Source organism: Coturnix japonica, chromosome 1, assembly GCF_054131305.1.
Source record: "Coturnix japonica strain WE chromosome 1, WE-NBRP24, whole genome shotgun sequence".
NCBI lineage: Eukaryota > Metazoa > Chordata > Aves > Galliformes > Phasianidae > Coturnix > Coturnix japonica.
Window position 1 is genome coordinate 19,434,168 of NC_140663.1, and position 16,059 is coordinate 19,450,226.

Consider the following 16,059-nt stretch of genomic DNA (forward strand, 5'->3'; position numbering starts at 1 on the left):
AATGGCCTTACAGACAGGCAGCCTAAGTCTGTACATTATTAGTCCAGTGCCTTTAAGAATTTGTTGGATCCAGTATTACAGTGCTTCATATTTTGTTGTGGCATTAATATTGTTATTATGTGACTTCAGGCTGCCCTCAGCCTCCCTTTAGATGGGTGGTTGTAAGGTGCCTGCCACAGGCAGTCATCACTGTACACTGGCAAGCTGTCATCTCCTCTCAACCTGTTAGTAGCCTGGGGGAGCAGCTTGCTCCAGAAGGAGATTGCCAACATATGGCATATTTCTTCTGCAGGACCTTGAAATTCTGTTGTATAAATATATTTTCTGAGATGGAAACAAAGTCAGAGAAAGGTGACTGCTTGTTGTCTGAGGTCCAATTGTGAAGCAGAAACAAAATACTTGATATTCAAAGTAGTGGTTCACGTTAATCTAAATAGTGTCTGTGTCAGACTACTAATCAATAAATACCTTATCAGTTGTAAACGAAGGGATATACAAGCATACACTAGAAAATGTTATCTAATTACTACTGGCAAAAGAGAACTATAATCAATGAATAGCGATGGTAGAAACACATTAGTGAACATAATGATATCCAAAGTTAATCCATTAAGGATGCTAATATTGATAGGTGTCCTTTACCTCCTTGCGTCTTCTTTCTCATATATGATGAGGGGAAAACAATTGGAGGAAGTTTCTGCAGTCCTGAGTGCTACTGACAGCAAAGAGAAAAGTAGCTGCTGAAGGTTTGGAACACCTACAGAAGATAACTCTTCTCTAAAGACTTTGATCTTTGACTGACAGACACAAAAGCTGAGGATTGCCTTGAATCCTTCATGTTTACCTAATTTCTCCTAAAGAAATATTTCAGTGAAGTATTTCCAGCAAAATAGAGGGGTTTGCAATAGCCACATTGCAGGAAACATTTAGATGTGGTAAGGCATGAAGTTAGATCAATTAACCTTTTGAATCCATTTCTAGTGCCCTGTATGCTGCTTTCCAGTAAGATGTTTACAAAAAAAAAAAATAATAATAAAATACCAGCAACCTTACAATGAAAGGACAGTAATAATGAGATTACTTTTTTTTTAAGAAAAATGAAGCCACAGTTTAATAAAGCTGTACATTTTTAAATGTATAAAATATTACTTTGGAATTAAACAAACAACTCTGCCCTGAAATCTCAGGTCCTAATCTTACAGGCTTTACATTGGCAGGAAGGGTATCTGGTAGTGTGAAAAGGCTTGTACAAATAGGCTGTGGAAAACCTTTGAAATATCTATGTTCTATTTGCCTGAAGGAAAGAATTTAGTTGTCTTCTTGAAGAGCTCATTGGTGCTTTGTAACTGAATATATTTTAAAATTATGTGACTGCCTGCTCTCTTGTTGCTTGTGTTAATATTGTGATGGATAGATACTGGTACACATCTAGTATGTGTCTAGGAGTTGTCTAGCATGTACTGCACCAGCTTGAAATCTTTGACACAATTCCTTTCTGATATATATTCAGCAGTGTATTTCAGTATGTTTCAAGGATTAACACAAATTTTCATAGAATCATAGAATCACCAAGGTTGGAAAAGACCTAAAAGATCATCCAGTCCAACCGTTCGCCTATTACTAATAGCTCCCACTAAACCATGTCCCTCAACACAACATCCAGTCTTTCCTTGAACACCCCCAGGATCGGTGACTCCACCACCTCCCTGAGCAGTCCATTCCGGTGCCTGACCACGCTTTCTGAGAAGTAACACTTCCTAATGTCCAACCTGAATCTCCCTTGCCGTAGCTTGAAACCATTCCCTCTGGCCCTATCACTAATGACACGAGAGGCCAACCCCCAGATCACCACAACCTCCCCTTCAGGAAGTTATAGAGAGCAATGAGGTCTCCCCTGAGCCTCCTCTTCTCCAGGCTGAACATTCCCAGCTCCTTCAGCGTCCCCTCATACAGTCTGTGCTCCAGACCCCTCACCAGCTTTGTTGCCCTCCTCTGAACACATTTTGCTGGATGCTTGGGATACTGTCACATCCTAGGCTGCTTGCAAAGTGGTCCTACTGGCCTGCCTCTCAGAATTTCTCTGCAAGTTCTTAGTTTTCAAACTGAGAAGCAAGAAACTGTACAGCAGGGACTAGGCTGTGGTTTCACTCATGTTCAGATTCTGTGAAACCCAACAGTCATCTCCTGTGAAAGTGCTAGTATCTTTCAGTGTCCCACAATAAGCAACACAACAAGCCAGATCCAGATCCTTCAGATAGAGAAACAGAATTTTAATGAAAACATTCGTACACATTGTAGAAGGGCACTGAAGGTGGTTGAACATCTTTCATTTCTTAAACCTTTTCATCGAACCCAGTTTAGAATTCCCCATTCCCTGAGTATTACCAGCCTGAGTTCTGCCTGGAAGGTAGAGGTGTGCAATAATGGTAATCAAAGTGAACAAATGCTCATCTAGTATTTAATCTCTTGAAAAATACAAGAACATAAGAAACTGAAACTATAAGGCTACAGAGACAGCAGTGATTACAGGAAATGCAAGTAATGGAAAGTGATGGGTTTTTTGTTTTGCTGTAGGAGAATACAAGTTTGGCTTTGAACATAAGGTAATCCCCAGCAATAGAAGGAGTAGCTCTCCTTTTCCTTCTTTTCTCCATCCTTAGTCCATGAAAACTCTTGCCAACTCCATGGTGACCCTTTGACATAAAAAGAGGAAGAAAGACAAACGTGATGCAAAACACAATAATGTACTTGGAAAATACTCTAACATACATGTTGATATACACAAATCTCTCTGTTGTAAGAAGTTTTTAGGATTTCAGCATGAATTTCAGGTATGTGTGAGTAACATAGATTCAAAATGAACATTCAAAAGGTGCTTGGTAAAGCATTATCCTTTGGAGCACAAGATAAGTGCTTATGATGGAGCTTAGGAAGATGTATTTCTGTGGAGAGTTTATTGCAATGGTTTGCTTTCCTCTCACTTGTCTTATATGTTTGTTATTCTAGCTGCTCTCAAGAAAAAAAAAAAAATAGGTGGCATCAGATAGATGTATCTAATCTAACATATTGATTACAGTGTTCTTTTTTCTTTACAGCGAGCACTGGGATAAGGTTGTCTATATTAAATACCAAATAGATAAAAACTGTGGTACAGAAGGTCTGATCTGTTCATATTCCCTTCTGCTTCACTCTTCCAGTTCTGCAGTTCACTTCCTCTTCATCCACTGGGAAGTCTTAGATGCTTTGTCTTAAATCTTATTTATCTTTTCTTTCCTGCTTCCTCCTTTGGGATTTCACTGCAAATGCTCTTCTTGCCATTACTTGGCTGATAGTCAGTAATATTTTTGGCAAGACTTGTAGATTTTGTGATGCTGCAAACTCACTTATCACAAAGTAATTCAAACTCAGTGTCTTGAAGCAAGCTGGATATTTATAAAGAAGCTTAACCGCAGGAAACTTTTCCAGTACGGGATTCCACAATGCAATGCAGCCTATGAGCTAAAACTCTATATGCCAACAGAAAGTGTTAGCCATGTTAAAGGATTCTGCTAAAACAAACAAAAAAATACTTGGTGTAAGTCATACAAAGTATGTTAACACATTACCAGGGAAGTTTCCAGGTTTTAGAAATCCTTTGATAATTGTCTGAAGTTCAGCAAGAAGCAGAGGGACCTCAGATGCAGCAATAATCACAGTATCACACAATCGTAGGGGTTGGAAGGGACCTCCAGAGATCATCGAGTCCAACCCTCCTGCCAAAGCAGGTTCTCTACACCAGTTTGCACAGGTAGGCATCCAGGCGGGTCTTCAATATCTCCAGAGGAGACTCCAAAACCCCCTGGGCAGCCTGATCCAGTGCTCTGTCACCCTCACTGTAAAGGCGTTCTTGCGCACATTCGTGTGGAACTTCCTATGCTCCAGTTCTTCTATAATGCAGAAAGGCACCATGGCTTTTGTTTACCCAAGGTCAAACATCCATTAAAAGCTGGAGTGCCAAAACTACATTTTTGCATAAGTGATAAAAAAAACCTGCTGGCTTCTTTTGTTCTGGACAGTTTGCTACAAATCTATTTTTTACTTGTTAGTCTACTTGTGACATTGATGGCAGGAATAACTTTGACTTGTGGGCTCGACAATGTAAGTGCAGTGAGAAAATCATTACTTCCTCTTGATAACTTGCTGTCCAAAAGCCATAAAGCATTATTTCTCCTTCTTAAAGTCTTCACCTATTTTGCTGTGCGTCCGTTATCTATTTTGCTGTATGTCCGTTATATGACTGACAACATGAACATTTGAAGGCATTAGATTTGATATGCATTTTTTGCTAGATTTAGGCATTAGGTTTTTGCAAGTAAAGGGCTGCTATATTGAAATGATAGATCATTCTGTTATCTTGTATCTGTGCAAGACAATGATTTATTTATGCAGATCATGCCTAGCTCTATGGAGACATTTTTAATTTATCAGTGCCAGCAGCCACTAGAACCACCCCTTAGAAATCAAGCCTTCTATTAAGCATCTGACTTAATAATTTGGAAATATTATTTTATCAAATGAACTGCACTTAGTTGCTTCTGAATGCTTCAAATGGCTATACAGAAATTATAACCGGACTCTTGATGTGAAACTGAGAGTGATTTGCTTCTGAAGTTTATGTGACTTCAAAAAAATAATATTATTGTAGCTACACGGAGTGTCTTTTGGTAGATCATAGACTTGAATAACTGATTTTCTCTGAATTCCTTCTGAATATGCCAGTTTTTTTCCCGTCTCTTGAGGAAAACACAAGCTGCCCAGCCTCTGTATGACAGCTGAGCATCTGCAGTGAAGTCTTAAATTGCAACCCATAGTTCTCATTTGTTTGCTATTTCTATTCAGAGCTAAAAGAAAGTGGTTTCATAACATAGCCTTCCTTGTAGTGTCCTTTTGGCCTCTTCTCCAGATAAGCTTATTTCCTCTGTTACTATCTTTCTTGTCAACTGCTGTCTGTTCTCCTTTCCAGGTTAATGTCACACATTGACTGCTATCACCAAGAGCGTTTGGGGCACAAAACCTTCTTTCTGCTTGTCAGGGGAAGTAGTTTGGGGTTTTGTGAGCAGAACAGATAAAAAATCTGAGATTATTGTTCATAGACACTGGAAATGAAGCACGAGAGTTCCTGATTCCCAGCATCACATCTGTCACTGTTCACTTTTCCTAAGGAAAAAATTATTTTCCACCCAATAGACTGACTAGGAAATAATCAGCATAGAAAATGTCCTGTGCACTCAGGCTGTTGTCCACATGACACAGAGACAGTTACATGTGCTTTCCGGGGCTTGCTGACCAGAGAAACCAGGCATAGTAACCTGTGGAACTGGGACTGAGGAAGCAGATCTGATGAGTTTTGAGTATTGGCCAGACGAAATGATTGACAGACAAAAAGAAAAAAGGAGAGAGCTTAGGAGAAGAAGAGAAGAAGAAGAAAGAAGGAAAGATTAACTGCTACAGCTCCAATTTTACATAACGAAGTTGTGTTAGTTAGAAGTCAATATTTACATTCGTTAATAACTATTGAAGAGTTAGGACTATATTCAATTAAAAGAACCACAGTGTTCTTGTAGATGATGTAAAAAGTTATTTTAAAAAAAAAAAGGCAAAGGGTACCTTCATCTAAGAAGTATTATGTTGCAAAGTCCCACGATATAAAGTTAAGCCAAATGTTTAGAATAGCTAGTGTTCAGATGGAATGAACACAGAGCATTATGCCTGTTAACCACTGAGAATGAAATCCAGGTTAAGATGGATTTAGCTGACTTGACTTGAAATATACAAAGTGGTACTTTTCACAAATGTGTTCTTCAAATGCAACTGTTAAAAATGTCAAATATTTAAAAGAAAAAAAAAAAAAAAAAGCATTCCACATGCTGAGTTATCCTTTCAGTAGGCGTAATCAGCATATACAGACCAGCCTATCTTTGGCACAAATAGTAGTTTATATAACTAAACTATAGAATTACATTCAAACTGAAGTGTTACCCAAGGAATAGAAGAGGTTACCTGATACAGATAAGACCACAGAGTTGCAGCTGTTTTACCCCTTTGAGGAATTATTTCTCTGTGTGGATTAAACACAGCCAGGAAAAAAAATATATATATATATTCTCACTTCTTTGAGTCATTTATATTAAGGTTCTCAAAATTAGAACTAAAAAAAATAGATTAAATCTATTTATCTTATAGGATGTAGAACTACCAAAACTACAAGTATCATTTGCTTCTACATCATATCGAGTGGCTGCTGTGTCAGTGTTAAATTCTGCAGTTGTTAAATGCAGTATATTATTTCCAGTGGCGGGCTGGAAATAATCTGTTTCAGGATGTGTGGATAATGTCACCTTACTCTGTGGAAATACAGTTCTGTTAGACAGGTTCTTTTCTTTAGAAGAGTCTATGTTAGAAAATGAATTTGAGGATATCTGAATGCAAATTTCTTCTGAAATACAAGCACGGAGGTAATGGATGTCATTGATATCAACTCTGGGTTCACAGCTGTGCCCTGCATAACAGTGGCAGTCAAATTTTTCTATGAACGTCTGCAGATCCTGAAATGCTGGTTGCCCTTGCAGAGTGTATTTTCCATCCTTTGTCATTCGAATGACAATATTCTCTGGGTTCAAGTGAAGATAGTCGTTGGAATTCCATTTTTTCCGTGCACAAGCACCAGAGTCTTGGCATACTACTTGGCTGCAGATTCTGGCTGCCATTGTGACGTTGATGAGGTAAGGAGTCAAAGTCTTCCTAAGGTAGTTGTCCAGAGTCCTACAGGTGTTCTGTAAAAAGAGCATCGTATCTGAAAAGTTTAGTATAGGAACTATTAGAATGCTGTTGTTATAGTAGGAGTACTGCAGTGGATATCTATAAATGCTTTTCTTGAGGGTTTAATAACAGTCATAACTGGTTTTTGGAAGCAGATTTATCATATAAGTTGCTGTATAATTCAAGGATCACAATAAATTTATCTTAGGTGGTTACTGGAAATGTTACTAAAAGCACTTCTAGAAATTAGTAGATGACTTTAAGCTTTCATTTTATCTGTATGAGATTCCCTGTAGCCTTTTGAATCAGATGCATTTTGGAAAGCTGTATGAAGGATCAGTGTTCCTTTTTATGTGTTTTGAATATTTTGAAGATATCTTGAGGGAAAAAATAAACAATAAAACTAACTCACAAAACAGTCCTTCAGCATAAGCAAATAATTTTTCTGTTAATACACCTTGTGATAAACTTTGGTTTTCTTCTGAGTAGCTGTACTGAAGGAATAGGGAGCTCTCACAGAGTTTTTGGATGGAAAGTTAAGTTAAATCTAATTGACCATGGAGCTGGCATATATGCTGTATATGCTTGTCAAACCAAAGGTTTGGGGAACTGTTTGTTTCTGAAGCTATATGTTCTTAGGGCATTTGCCTAATAGCACACACCAGTAGACAGATAAAGCTAATATTTACACTAATAGACATCATCTCGGTGAATCTGAGGTATATGTAGCTGTTTATTTTGCTTTTAGATGAAATCCCTGCCTAGAAAATTTTGCTTGATGCAGTTTGCGCAGTTGCTTACAGATACCATGGAAGATTGTGCAGTTGCTCACAGCCAACACCAGAAGTTCAAATAATTGAAATCTTAGTCTGAGTAGTCAATGACAATCTTCATTAGCCTCAGACGGGCCTGGTTTTTGGTTAGTGAAGACAGTAAATCTGCTGACAATATGGAGTCATCACTTTTAGAGTAGAAGATACAAATAATTGTAATCCTTTTCTTTATCCTTTTTACTTTATTTCTCCATAAAAATATCACATAATAATTAACCTGGCATACCTTGCTTTGTGTTAAATTCATATCACCCCAAATCACAATTCCAGAAGCACCCAGTGCCGCAGACTCTCCAATGGTATTTACCAGGTCATCCTGAGAGTAAATGAGAAAAGAATCGTACCAGTGTAAGTAAGCCATAACACAGAAGAAAAAGATAAAATCCATATAGTAAATTACATAGCCAAAATAACTACTCTAAAGAAAGCAAGCAATTATACACTATGCAAACAGTGTGCTCACAATAACACTGTTTTGTCCTGGGATGGAGTTGAGCAGGTAATACTAGAAAATATTGACAATTGTTTCCAGATTATACAAGGGCTGTTCTGAAAATAATGCCTCTTATTGTATCATAGTAGCCCATGATATTAGAGGCAGATGTTGGTGGTCTGGCAACAGAGGTTGTACCTTCCCATCAGTCTTCCATTATGTTTTGTTGCCATGTGACAGATGGCCTGACAAAATGCTGTCTGACATGGAAGTGCATGTGAAGCAAAGATGTGTCATTGAATTTCTCTATGCAGAAACAATTGCACCCATTGACATTCACTGATGCTTGCTGAGCACTTATGGAGACCAAACAGTGGGTGTGAGCACACTGAGGCTGTGGGTAGTGTGTTTCAGCAGTGCCAACAGTGCCATTGGGTCATCACTGCTGGTGCAGGTATTTATGAGCTTAGCATGCAGGCTCTTATTCATCGCTGGAGTAAATGCATATCTACTGGTGGTGATTATGTTGAAAATGATAAAATAATGTTTTGTAGCTAAGAATTTACCAAATAGTGTTATTGCGCTTCTTACATCTATAGTAGTTCCGTGGAAATAAACAGGAGGCATTATTTTTGGAGCAACCTATGTATATGGTTAGAAAGCCAGTTGTTAAGCCCATACACCCCACTAACCATTTTAACTTTCATTTTGCTACATTGTTTTCTAACTGCTCAGATCTGGTGGTAACCAATTTCAGTAACACTGCCTGAAGCTCAAGCACGGATGTAGGATTTTTCTAACTTTAATTTAATTTCAGTTCTGAGAAAGTGCTGGAGCAGAAAAGTAGCAAGAGCAGAGCTTTCACCAACAGGAATCTCTTTTCTCAGAAGAATGCCTCTGACCTTTTGCAGAGATTGATCTGGGAAATTTGTTTCTGTTCACTTCTCTTTCTAACGGTCAGCTATTAGCCCAGTCTTAACAAAACATTTAAGCCCATCTGGAATGGGAGAGGGCTATGGATAGAAAAAGAACAAGGGGCACAACATGAAAAGACAACATGTGAGTGTTGGAGGATTTAAAGGGAGTAACCAGAAACCCAGCAGAACTGCTGACAGAACCTCCTGCTCCTCACAGGTACGGAGCACGGAGCTGGGAGCAATGCTCAGTAATGCTTTGTCTTCAATTCTGGAGAATGAATTAGATTATATCATCATAAAAATCAGGTCACTGGGAGTGGAAGAATGTTAATTTACCATTTAAGAATTTCTGAAACAGAAATTATTTATTTTAGAGTGCACTACAGAGTTCCAGAAGAAGAAAAAGGTGAACATTTTGGGCAAGGAGGTGATTGTTGAATGACCTCTCATTTTTCAAGTGGAGGCTGAGGAGTGGGAGTAGTATGGAAGTATAAGATCTTACAATAGTTAACTTGTAGGGTACCTCCCCAGTCCTCTAACAAAACCAGGAGGGATGCACCTCATATTAAGACAAAAGCTAGGAGAAGGAATGGAGACAAAAGGACTTTCTTTTATTGTTTTACCTTTTAACTTTAAGAAGCAGATGTAAGGCCAGCCCAGTTTTACGAATTCTTTTTGGAAAAGGTTATTCTTTCATCTGAATTAATGTACTGTAATATGCTCTCTAGATGCTAATATTTTGTTGCGTGTGAGGACTGCTCAGAGAGTAAAACATAAGTTGATAAATATCATGAGGAAGAAGTGAAAATAGACCTCTTACTGTTCAGTTTGCACAAATGTAGCTGTTAGATATTTTTTTTTACATACAAAATCGAGACACCTCTGATACAAATTCATATATTTTCTAAATAAGCGCCCCGTGATAATTTCTTTCCATTTAAATTTGAAATACTTAAGGTGTAGCTCCACTCACCTGAGAGAGATATTCCTCATAGAGATCTGTAAATACTGGTCGTGTATATACAAAAACTGGAAGGGGATGAGTCGAATTAGAGACATACGAAACTCTGATGGCTTCTTGAACTCTGTTGCGAACAAAAAGTTGGGCATTTCTGGAAGATCTTAAGGCTGTTTCTAGATAGATAGATGGGTAAAGTGCTGTGCTTTTCTCCCACAACCAGTTAAGCTCATTATTTCTTGCTATTTCAATATCTAAACAGGTTCCTGTATAGTTATGTGGGTTTTGTTTGTAATCATAGTTATAACAGTCGGGGTAAAGGTAGTATCCCCAAAGACGATTTGGTTTCATTGCTATGCCCAGTTTTAAAGATTCCAACATAAGAGATCTTGCTGCAGCTTCAAATTCCTTTTTAGCTATAATCCTGGCTTCAGCTTCTGATAAACTTATGTCTCTCTGCTGAACCAATTCAATAGATTCCTGCCTGTAAATGTCTTTTGATCCCCAGTTCCTTATCCACACAGGTCTCCAATTTTCCCAGTCAATGACAGCCAACCCAAACTGTTCATCTGAAGGAATATAGAACTGGATATCCTCTTTGGCTTTTTTTAAATGATTTTCCATCGGCACGAGTTGAGGGAGTCCTCCATGGAATGCTTCTCCTGTGATTTCATTTTTGTACGGATAGTAACCAAGCCTGTCTGGATAGAATAGAGTGATGTTTTGCCCAATGGATGTCTTCAGCGTGCTTCCAATGAGAGAAAAAAATGACATGTCCAGCTGCACTCCAGTCCTTTCATTACAAAGTTCTGTAGGAGCATTCCATATGGAAAGGAAAGGTGAATTAGAAAGAAGCGGACGAGCTCTTATGTTCAGAGATGAGCAGCAAGAAAATAAAAGAATGGTGAACACCATGCCAGAAGCTATGGGATATGTACAAGTAACACAGATACCAACATTTTGTATTTGTCTTAGAGTTTCCATTGTAGCATGTGCAGTGGCATTAGATGATTGTGGTCAGACAACAATTAAATGCTCTCTGGGTTGCTGAGAAGTTTGATAGTCTGTACGGTGCAATAGTGTTCTTCAGGTTAAAGCTATTAAGCAATATTCCTGAGGTGCAGAATGGATATGTTCTTTATGTAACTCTCTCTACCATTTCTGACTGCAGGAAACTTCTCAACAATTTCAAAGACCTAATGCAGGGAAAGAAAGAAAAAAGAAAAAAAAAAGAATAAAAAAGTAGATAAATAAGAGTTGATAAATCTTTCTTTTCTAACTGTGAAACTAACACCCTTTTTTAGTTTGAGTATATTGTTATCTTTGAGTGAAACTCTCTTCAAGGAACAACACAATATACAATCATAGAAGGAATAAACTTCATAAGAACAGAGACAAAATTGTCAGTGAAGTGGCACCCAATAAGTCATGGATTGCAATGAGTATGCTCAGCAGTACTTCTGATTGTGGCTGTGACTGATGTCTGTAAACATGAGCGTTCTCACAATGTGTTCTTTTAACAGTAACCTATAAGTAATACTTCTCACCTGTCTCAAAATAAAGTTTTAGGCCTTAATTGATCAATTTTGTAGAGCTCTTAATGGAAGATCCAAGATAACACAAAATTGGAACCAGAACATTGGCACATATCCAAGAAAACAATCCATATGAACTCAATTCAGCAAGATATCTGAAATATGATAGGCACTATATCTTCTGTCCAGAAGTTCTTAAACAGATTCAAAAGCTGTGTATCACCTTGGCGTATGGCTATCTATATGTTTCCTGAGTCTGATTACATTTTGATTCATAAAGGCCAAGTGGGCCCAGGAACACAATGCATGAGGAAACCTGAGGTCATGCACACATACGCAGTAAGCAGTCACACTTACTTTTAGTCAAGAACATAATGGTAGTGCTGGTGGATGTCTTGATTTCAGCTGGGATAGATTTGATTTTCTTCACAGTATCTGGCATGTTTTGGCTTTAGGAGAAAAACAGTGTTAATAATGTACTGATGTTTTAGCTGTTTCTGAGCAGTGCTGCACAGAGAGAAGAATGTTTTAGCTTTTTACTGTACTGCAATTGAGGGGACTGGGGGTGTGCAAGGAGAGGGGCAGGGACAGAGCCAAAACAGCTGACTCAAACTGGTAAAAGGGATTTTCCATACCATATGGAATTATTCCATATCATATGGAATTATAAAACTGGTGGAGAGTTGGCTATGGCGGCAGCCTCATCATTAGGCCATAGGGTATCTAAAGCACATAAGAGCATGAAGGAAAATAAAGAAGGAACCATGAAGTGGGCACAGAGAATCATTGGGAAAAAATATTTTCCACTTACGCAAATACAACTTAATGAAGTGATCACACATACAAGCTGATCTACATTGGTATTTCCCAAGACAATGGATCCTTCATATAGTAGGCGCTGTCATAACAACATGGGGTCATCTAAAGAAAGGAGTTGTAAGGAGTAGTTAAGTTTTCAGTGTGCCCCTTTTTCTTGTTGTAAAAGGTTTCTTGACTCCATGGAAGTCAGAACTACAGGACTGAAATTTTTGATCGTGTAAGCTTTTTCATGAGTGGGTTTCAACAGCAAGTCATTAAGAAAGAGGAAATTATCACTCTGAATACTGTATTTACTGGTTCAGCTGGAACTCACTTATTACTGGCTCATCTTATAAAGTTTGGTTTAGCATTGTTGGGAAATAGTTCTCCTCCAAATCCAGCTGTAATGTACTCTGCTGAGTACAAACTGATGATTAGTTTATGTGATGTCTTCCAGTTAAAAAGATTGCCTTTGGTCCAGCCTAACAATGACAGCTCTAATAAATGTTACTCTTTTCAGTCTCCTTGAATGTCAGTCTAAGTGAGCTGAGTAATAAAGCTGCTCTTGTCAAAAAGTCAATATCTTTACAATATATTAACACTAATTGCTGTGGGGCTAGAGCTACGTACCACAAGTACATACTGATGGAGCTAAATGCTCTTAGTCTAGGGAAATAATTTCTGCTTTAGATTTTCCTGAATTTGGCATTTGTAAAGGTTACATATTAGAGAGAACCATGGGAATTTTCTTGGATTAATTATTTTATCATTTTTTTCACAGCATAAACTGGACTGCAGAAACACACGTTGAAAATACAAGTGTTCTCCCACATTTCGATAGCTGTACTGTCATAGATTTTGGCCATGCTGCATGGTCCTGTTAAAAATGCTTCACTTGGCCAGAGACAGAAAATAAGAGGTATACAATATCCACACTTCAACAGCATGTAAGAATGAGCTTGAAATCATCAATATAATTACACGTTTAGATTATAGATAACATAATTTTCAAGAGCTTATTGCCTCTTTCTTACATTGCAAACATGTATGTTATTGCATAGTAATTAAAGATAAAAAATAATAACAAACTATTGATATGAAAATCAGTATTTTCCCTGTGCTGAGGAAAATAAAGATAGAAGTTTGGACATGGAACTGACTGCTCCTGATCACTTTAAATCACTGAAGCTGTGGTGGAAAAAATGTCATCAAATACACAGCTTTTTCTTCAAATACAGATACCTACAGATACTTCCAGCCCTTCAGAAAGGGCCAGAAAGATGATCCTGGTAGCTACAGACCCATCAGTCTCACCTCAGTGCCCGAGAAGATTGTGGAATAGATAATCTCGGGAGCCATCATGGACCAGTTAAAGGTCAACCAGGGGATCAGGCTCAGTCAGCATGGGTTTACAAAAGGTAAATCCTGTCTGGTAAATCCCAAAGAGTTGTAGTCAATGGAATTTAATCCAGTTGGTGGCCAGTCATGAGCGGTGTCCCCAAGTGTTCAGAACTGGGACCACTTCTATTTAACATCTTTATTAACGATCTTGACAAGAAGATGTGAATGCACCCTCAGTAAGTGGATCAATGGGCCAAGGCAAACTGTATGAGTTTCGATAGGGTCAAGTGTTGGGTACTGCATTTTGGTCACAAAAACCCCAGGCAACCCTACACGCTTGGGGAGGTGTGGCTGGAAAGCTGCTTGATGGAAAGGGACCTTGGTGTGCTAATGGACAGTCAGGCTGAGGAGAGACCTTATTGCTCTATTCCAATACCTGAAAGGTGCTTACAGCAAGAGCAGGATTGGTCTCTTCTCACTTCTGATAGGTGACAGGATGAGGGGAAATGGCCTTCAGTTGTGCCAGGGTAAGTTTATGTTGGCTATCAGGAAACACTTCTTTACAGAAAGTGTTGTTAAGCACTGGAATAGGCTCCCCAGGGAGGTGGTTCAGTCACCATCTCTGGATGTGTTTAAGAGCTGTTTGGATGTGGTGCTCAGGGATATGATTTAGAGAGGGTTGTTAGGGTAGTTTGGTTAGGTCGTGGTTGGACTTGATGATCTTTAAGGCATTTTCCAGCCTGACTGATTCTATGAAAAAAGATAAGACCAGAGTATTGTATATTTGGTTCCTATTCTTTCATTTGCATTAGAAGAACTACTTAAAATAGTGTGAACATGACTCCCAACACTATAGAGAAGATAGAGTTCTTAATACCATAGCTTTGTAAGCGCCTGGGACAATTTCTTTTGCATCTTCCCTTATCTTAACATGGAAAATATGAAGTTGTCTAAAGACTCATCTTCAGGAAAGAAAGCACCACTGAGTAATACTTAAGTAGAAGGAAATTTCCATGATTCCTGAGTAGCAGAGGAACTAGGAAGTGCTAAGAATATGTTTAATTGTGTGTTTCTGTATTTAAACTTAGAACCTGAAGTAGAACACAAAGGACTTTGTTGAGTTTTTATTGTTTGTTTGTTTGTTTGTTTTTGACAAACCAGAAAGTCCATTGACTCATGATTCCCTGAATAGGATCAAAGCAGTTCATACTGTTAGCAGTTCACACTGTTGGACATCTCTACCTTTGAGGGATCAATTGAAAATAATACTGAACATATTTGAAATTCTTTCTGCTCTGTTCTTGGCTGCCTCAGGTAGCTATGTGAAAAATGGTCTCATTGTCTTATTCTCTAGTCTTGAGGAGTCCTTTTTCTGGAAGAAGGGAAAAGTGCTACTGATGTGTATGAAAGAACCTGCTTTGCTGGAACTGTGACATAGGGGTGATTTAAACACTTTTAAAGGGAAGGAACCTGAGCAGGAGGCTGTTTGCTTATCACAGAATGGCTTGGGGTGGAATGGACCTCAAAGACCATCAAGCTCTAACCCCCTCTGCCACATGCAGGGCCACCAACCTCCATATCTAATACTAGGCCACAGTATCACAGACATACATAGAGACATACAACAGTCACAGAAGAAAGGGAAAAATAATCCTGCAGCTGCATTGCACTCCCAAGCTGAATCATTCTGGCTTTTCTAAAATTCAAGTTAGTGATACTCAAGTAACATGCACACATACATGCAGGAGTTGTAACAATAATACTTGTGACAATTAGGTAGCATCTCAGAAAGAAGGTGCAACTCTGGAAACATGAACTATATGTGCTGCACAGCTGATGGGAAACTGAATGGGATCAGACATTAATGGAATGCTGCGTTGCAACACCAGAGGCCATGGGTTCGAATCCCCCCTGTGGCGCAAGTGGTAGAAGTGCCGCTCTGCTACACAGGAGGCTCGAATCCCAGGGGGTTGGACTCGATGATCTCTAAGGTCCCTTCCAACCTGCACGACTATGATACTATGATTAAGCATGAAGCCTTTGCATAGTAGAATTTAACCTTGTTAGAAATGTATTAAAATACACTTGTTTGTAAAGTCAGAATTTGGTAAGCATTTATTTTCATAATAATTTCTAAAACTCCACCCTCACTTGCACATAGTCCTGTCATTTGAACTACTACAGCTATTTGTGGGGCTACCCAGTGAGTCCTTGAGGTTGAAAATGCCACAGCCAAAAGAGAAGTGAGGAGGGATTTTTTTCTAAGTACACAAACCAGCAAAACTGGCTAGTTTAGCCAGCACCAATTATTTAAGAAGTGCTTGTCAGACTACGCCCCAGTGCTGTAGCTGTCCTTATCAGCAATGACTGACAAACCAGCTCTCAGGATTGCTTACTCTCATTCTTGAGTTCTGGTTTTGAGTACAGGGCAATGGTTGGATGAGGA

The 16,059-nt window shown here is 38.6% G+C and overlaps 1 protein-coding gene across 1 annotated transcript; it reads right to left on the minus strand.

Annotated features, from left to right (window-relative positions):
- Positions 1-3,739: 3,739 nt before the first annotated feature.
- SPAM1 (sperm adhesion molecule 1) lies at positions 3,740-10,938 on the minus strand. Its single transcript, XM_015852776.3, has 3 exons — positions 9,955-10,938; positions 7,858-7,947; positions 3,740-6,812 (listed from the first exon to the last, which is right to left on the minus strand). Exons 1-3 carry the CDS (start codon positions 10,921-10,923, stop codon positions 6,162-6,164), a joined length of 1,710 nt encoding a protein of 569 aa, XP_015708262.2. The 5' UTR covers positions 10,924-10,938; the 3' UTR covers positions 3,740-6,161.
- Positions 10,939-16,059: the final 5,121 nt, after the last annotated feature.

Coding starts and splice junctions, on each gene's coding strand:
- SPAM1 (XM_015852776.3), bottom strand. CDS start 10,923: ATGGAAACTCTAAGACAAATACAAAATGTTGGTATCTGTGTTACTTGT. Junction 7,948..9,954: donor ATGAGGAATATCTCTCTCAG/GTGAGTGGAGCT, acceptor ATTTACTCTCAG/GATGACCTGGTAAATACCAT. Junction 6,813..7,857: donor TGAATTTAACACAAAGCAAG/GTATGCCAGGTT, acceptor CTCTTTTTACAG/AACACCTGTAGGACTCTGGA.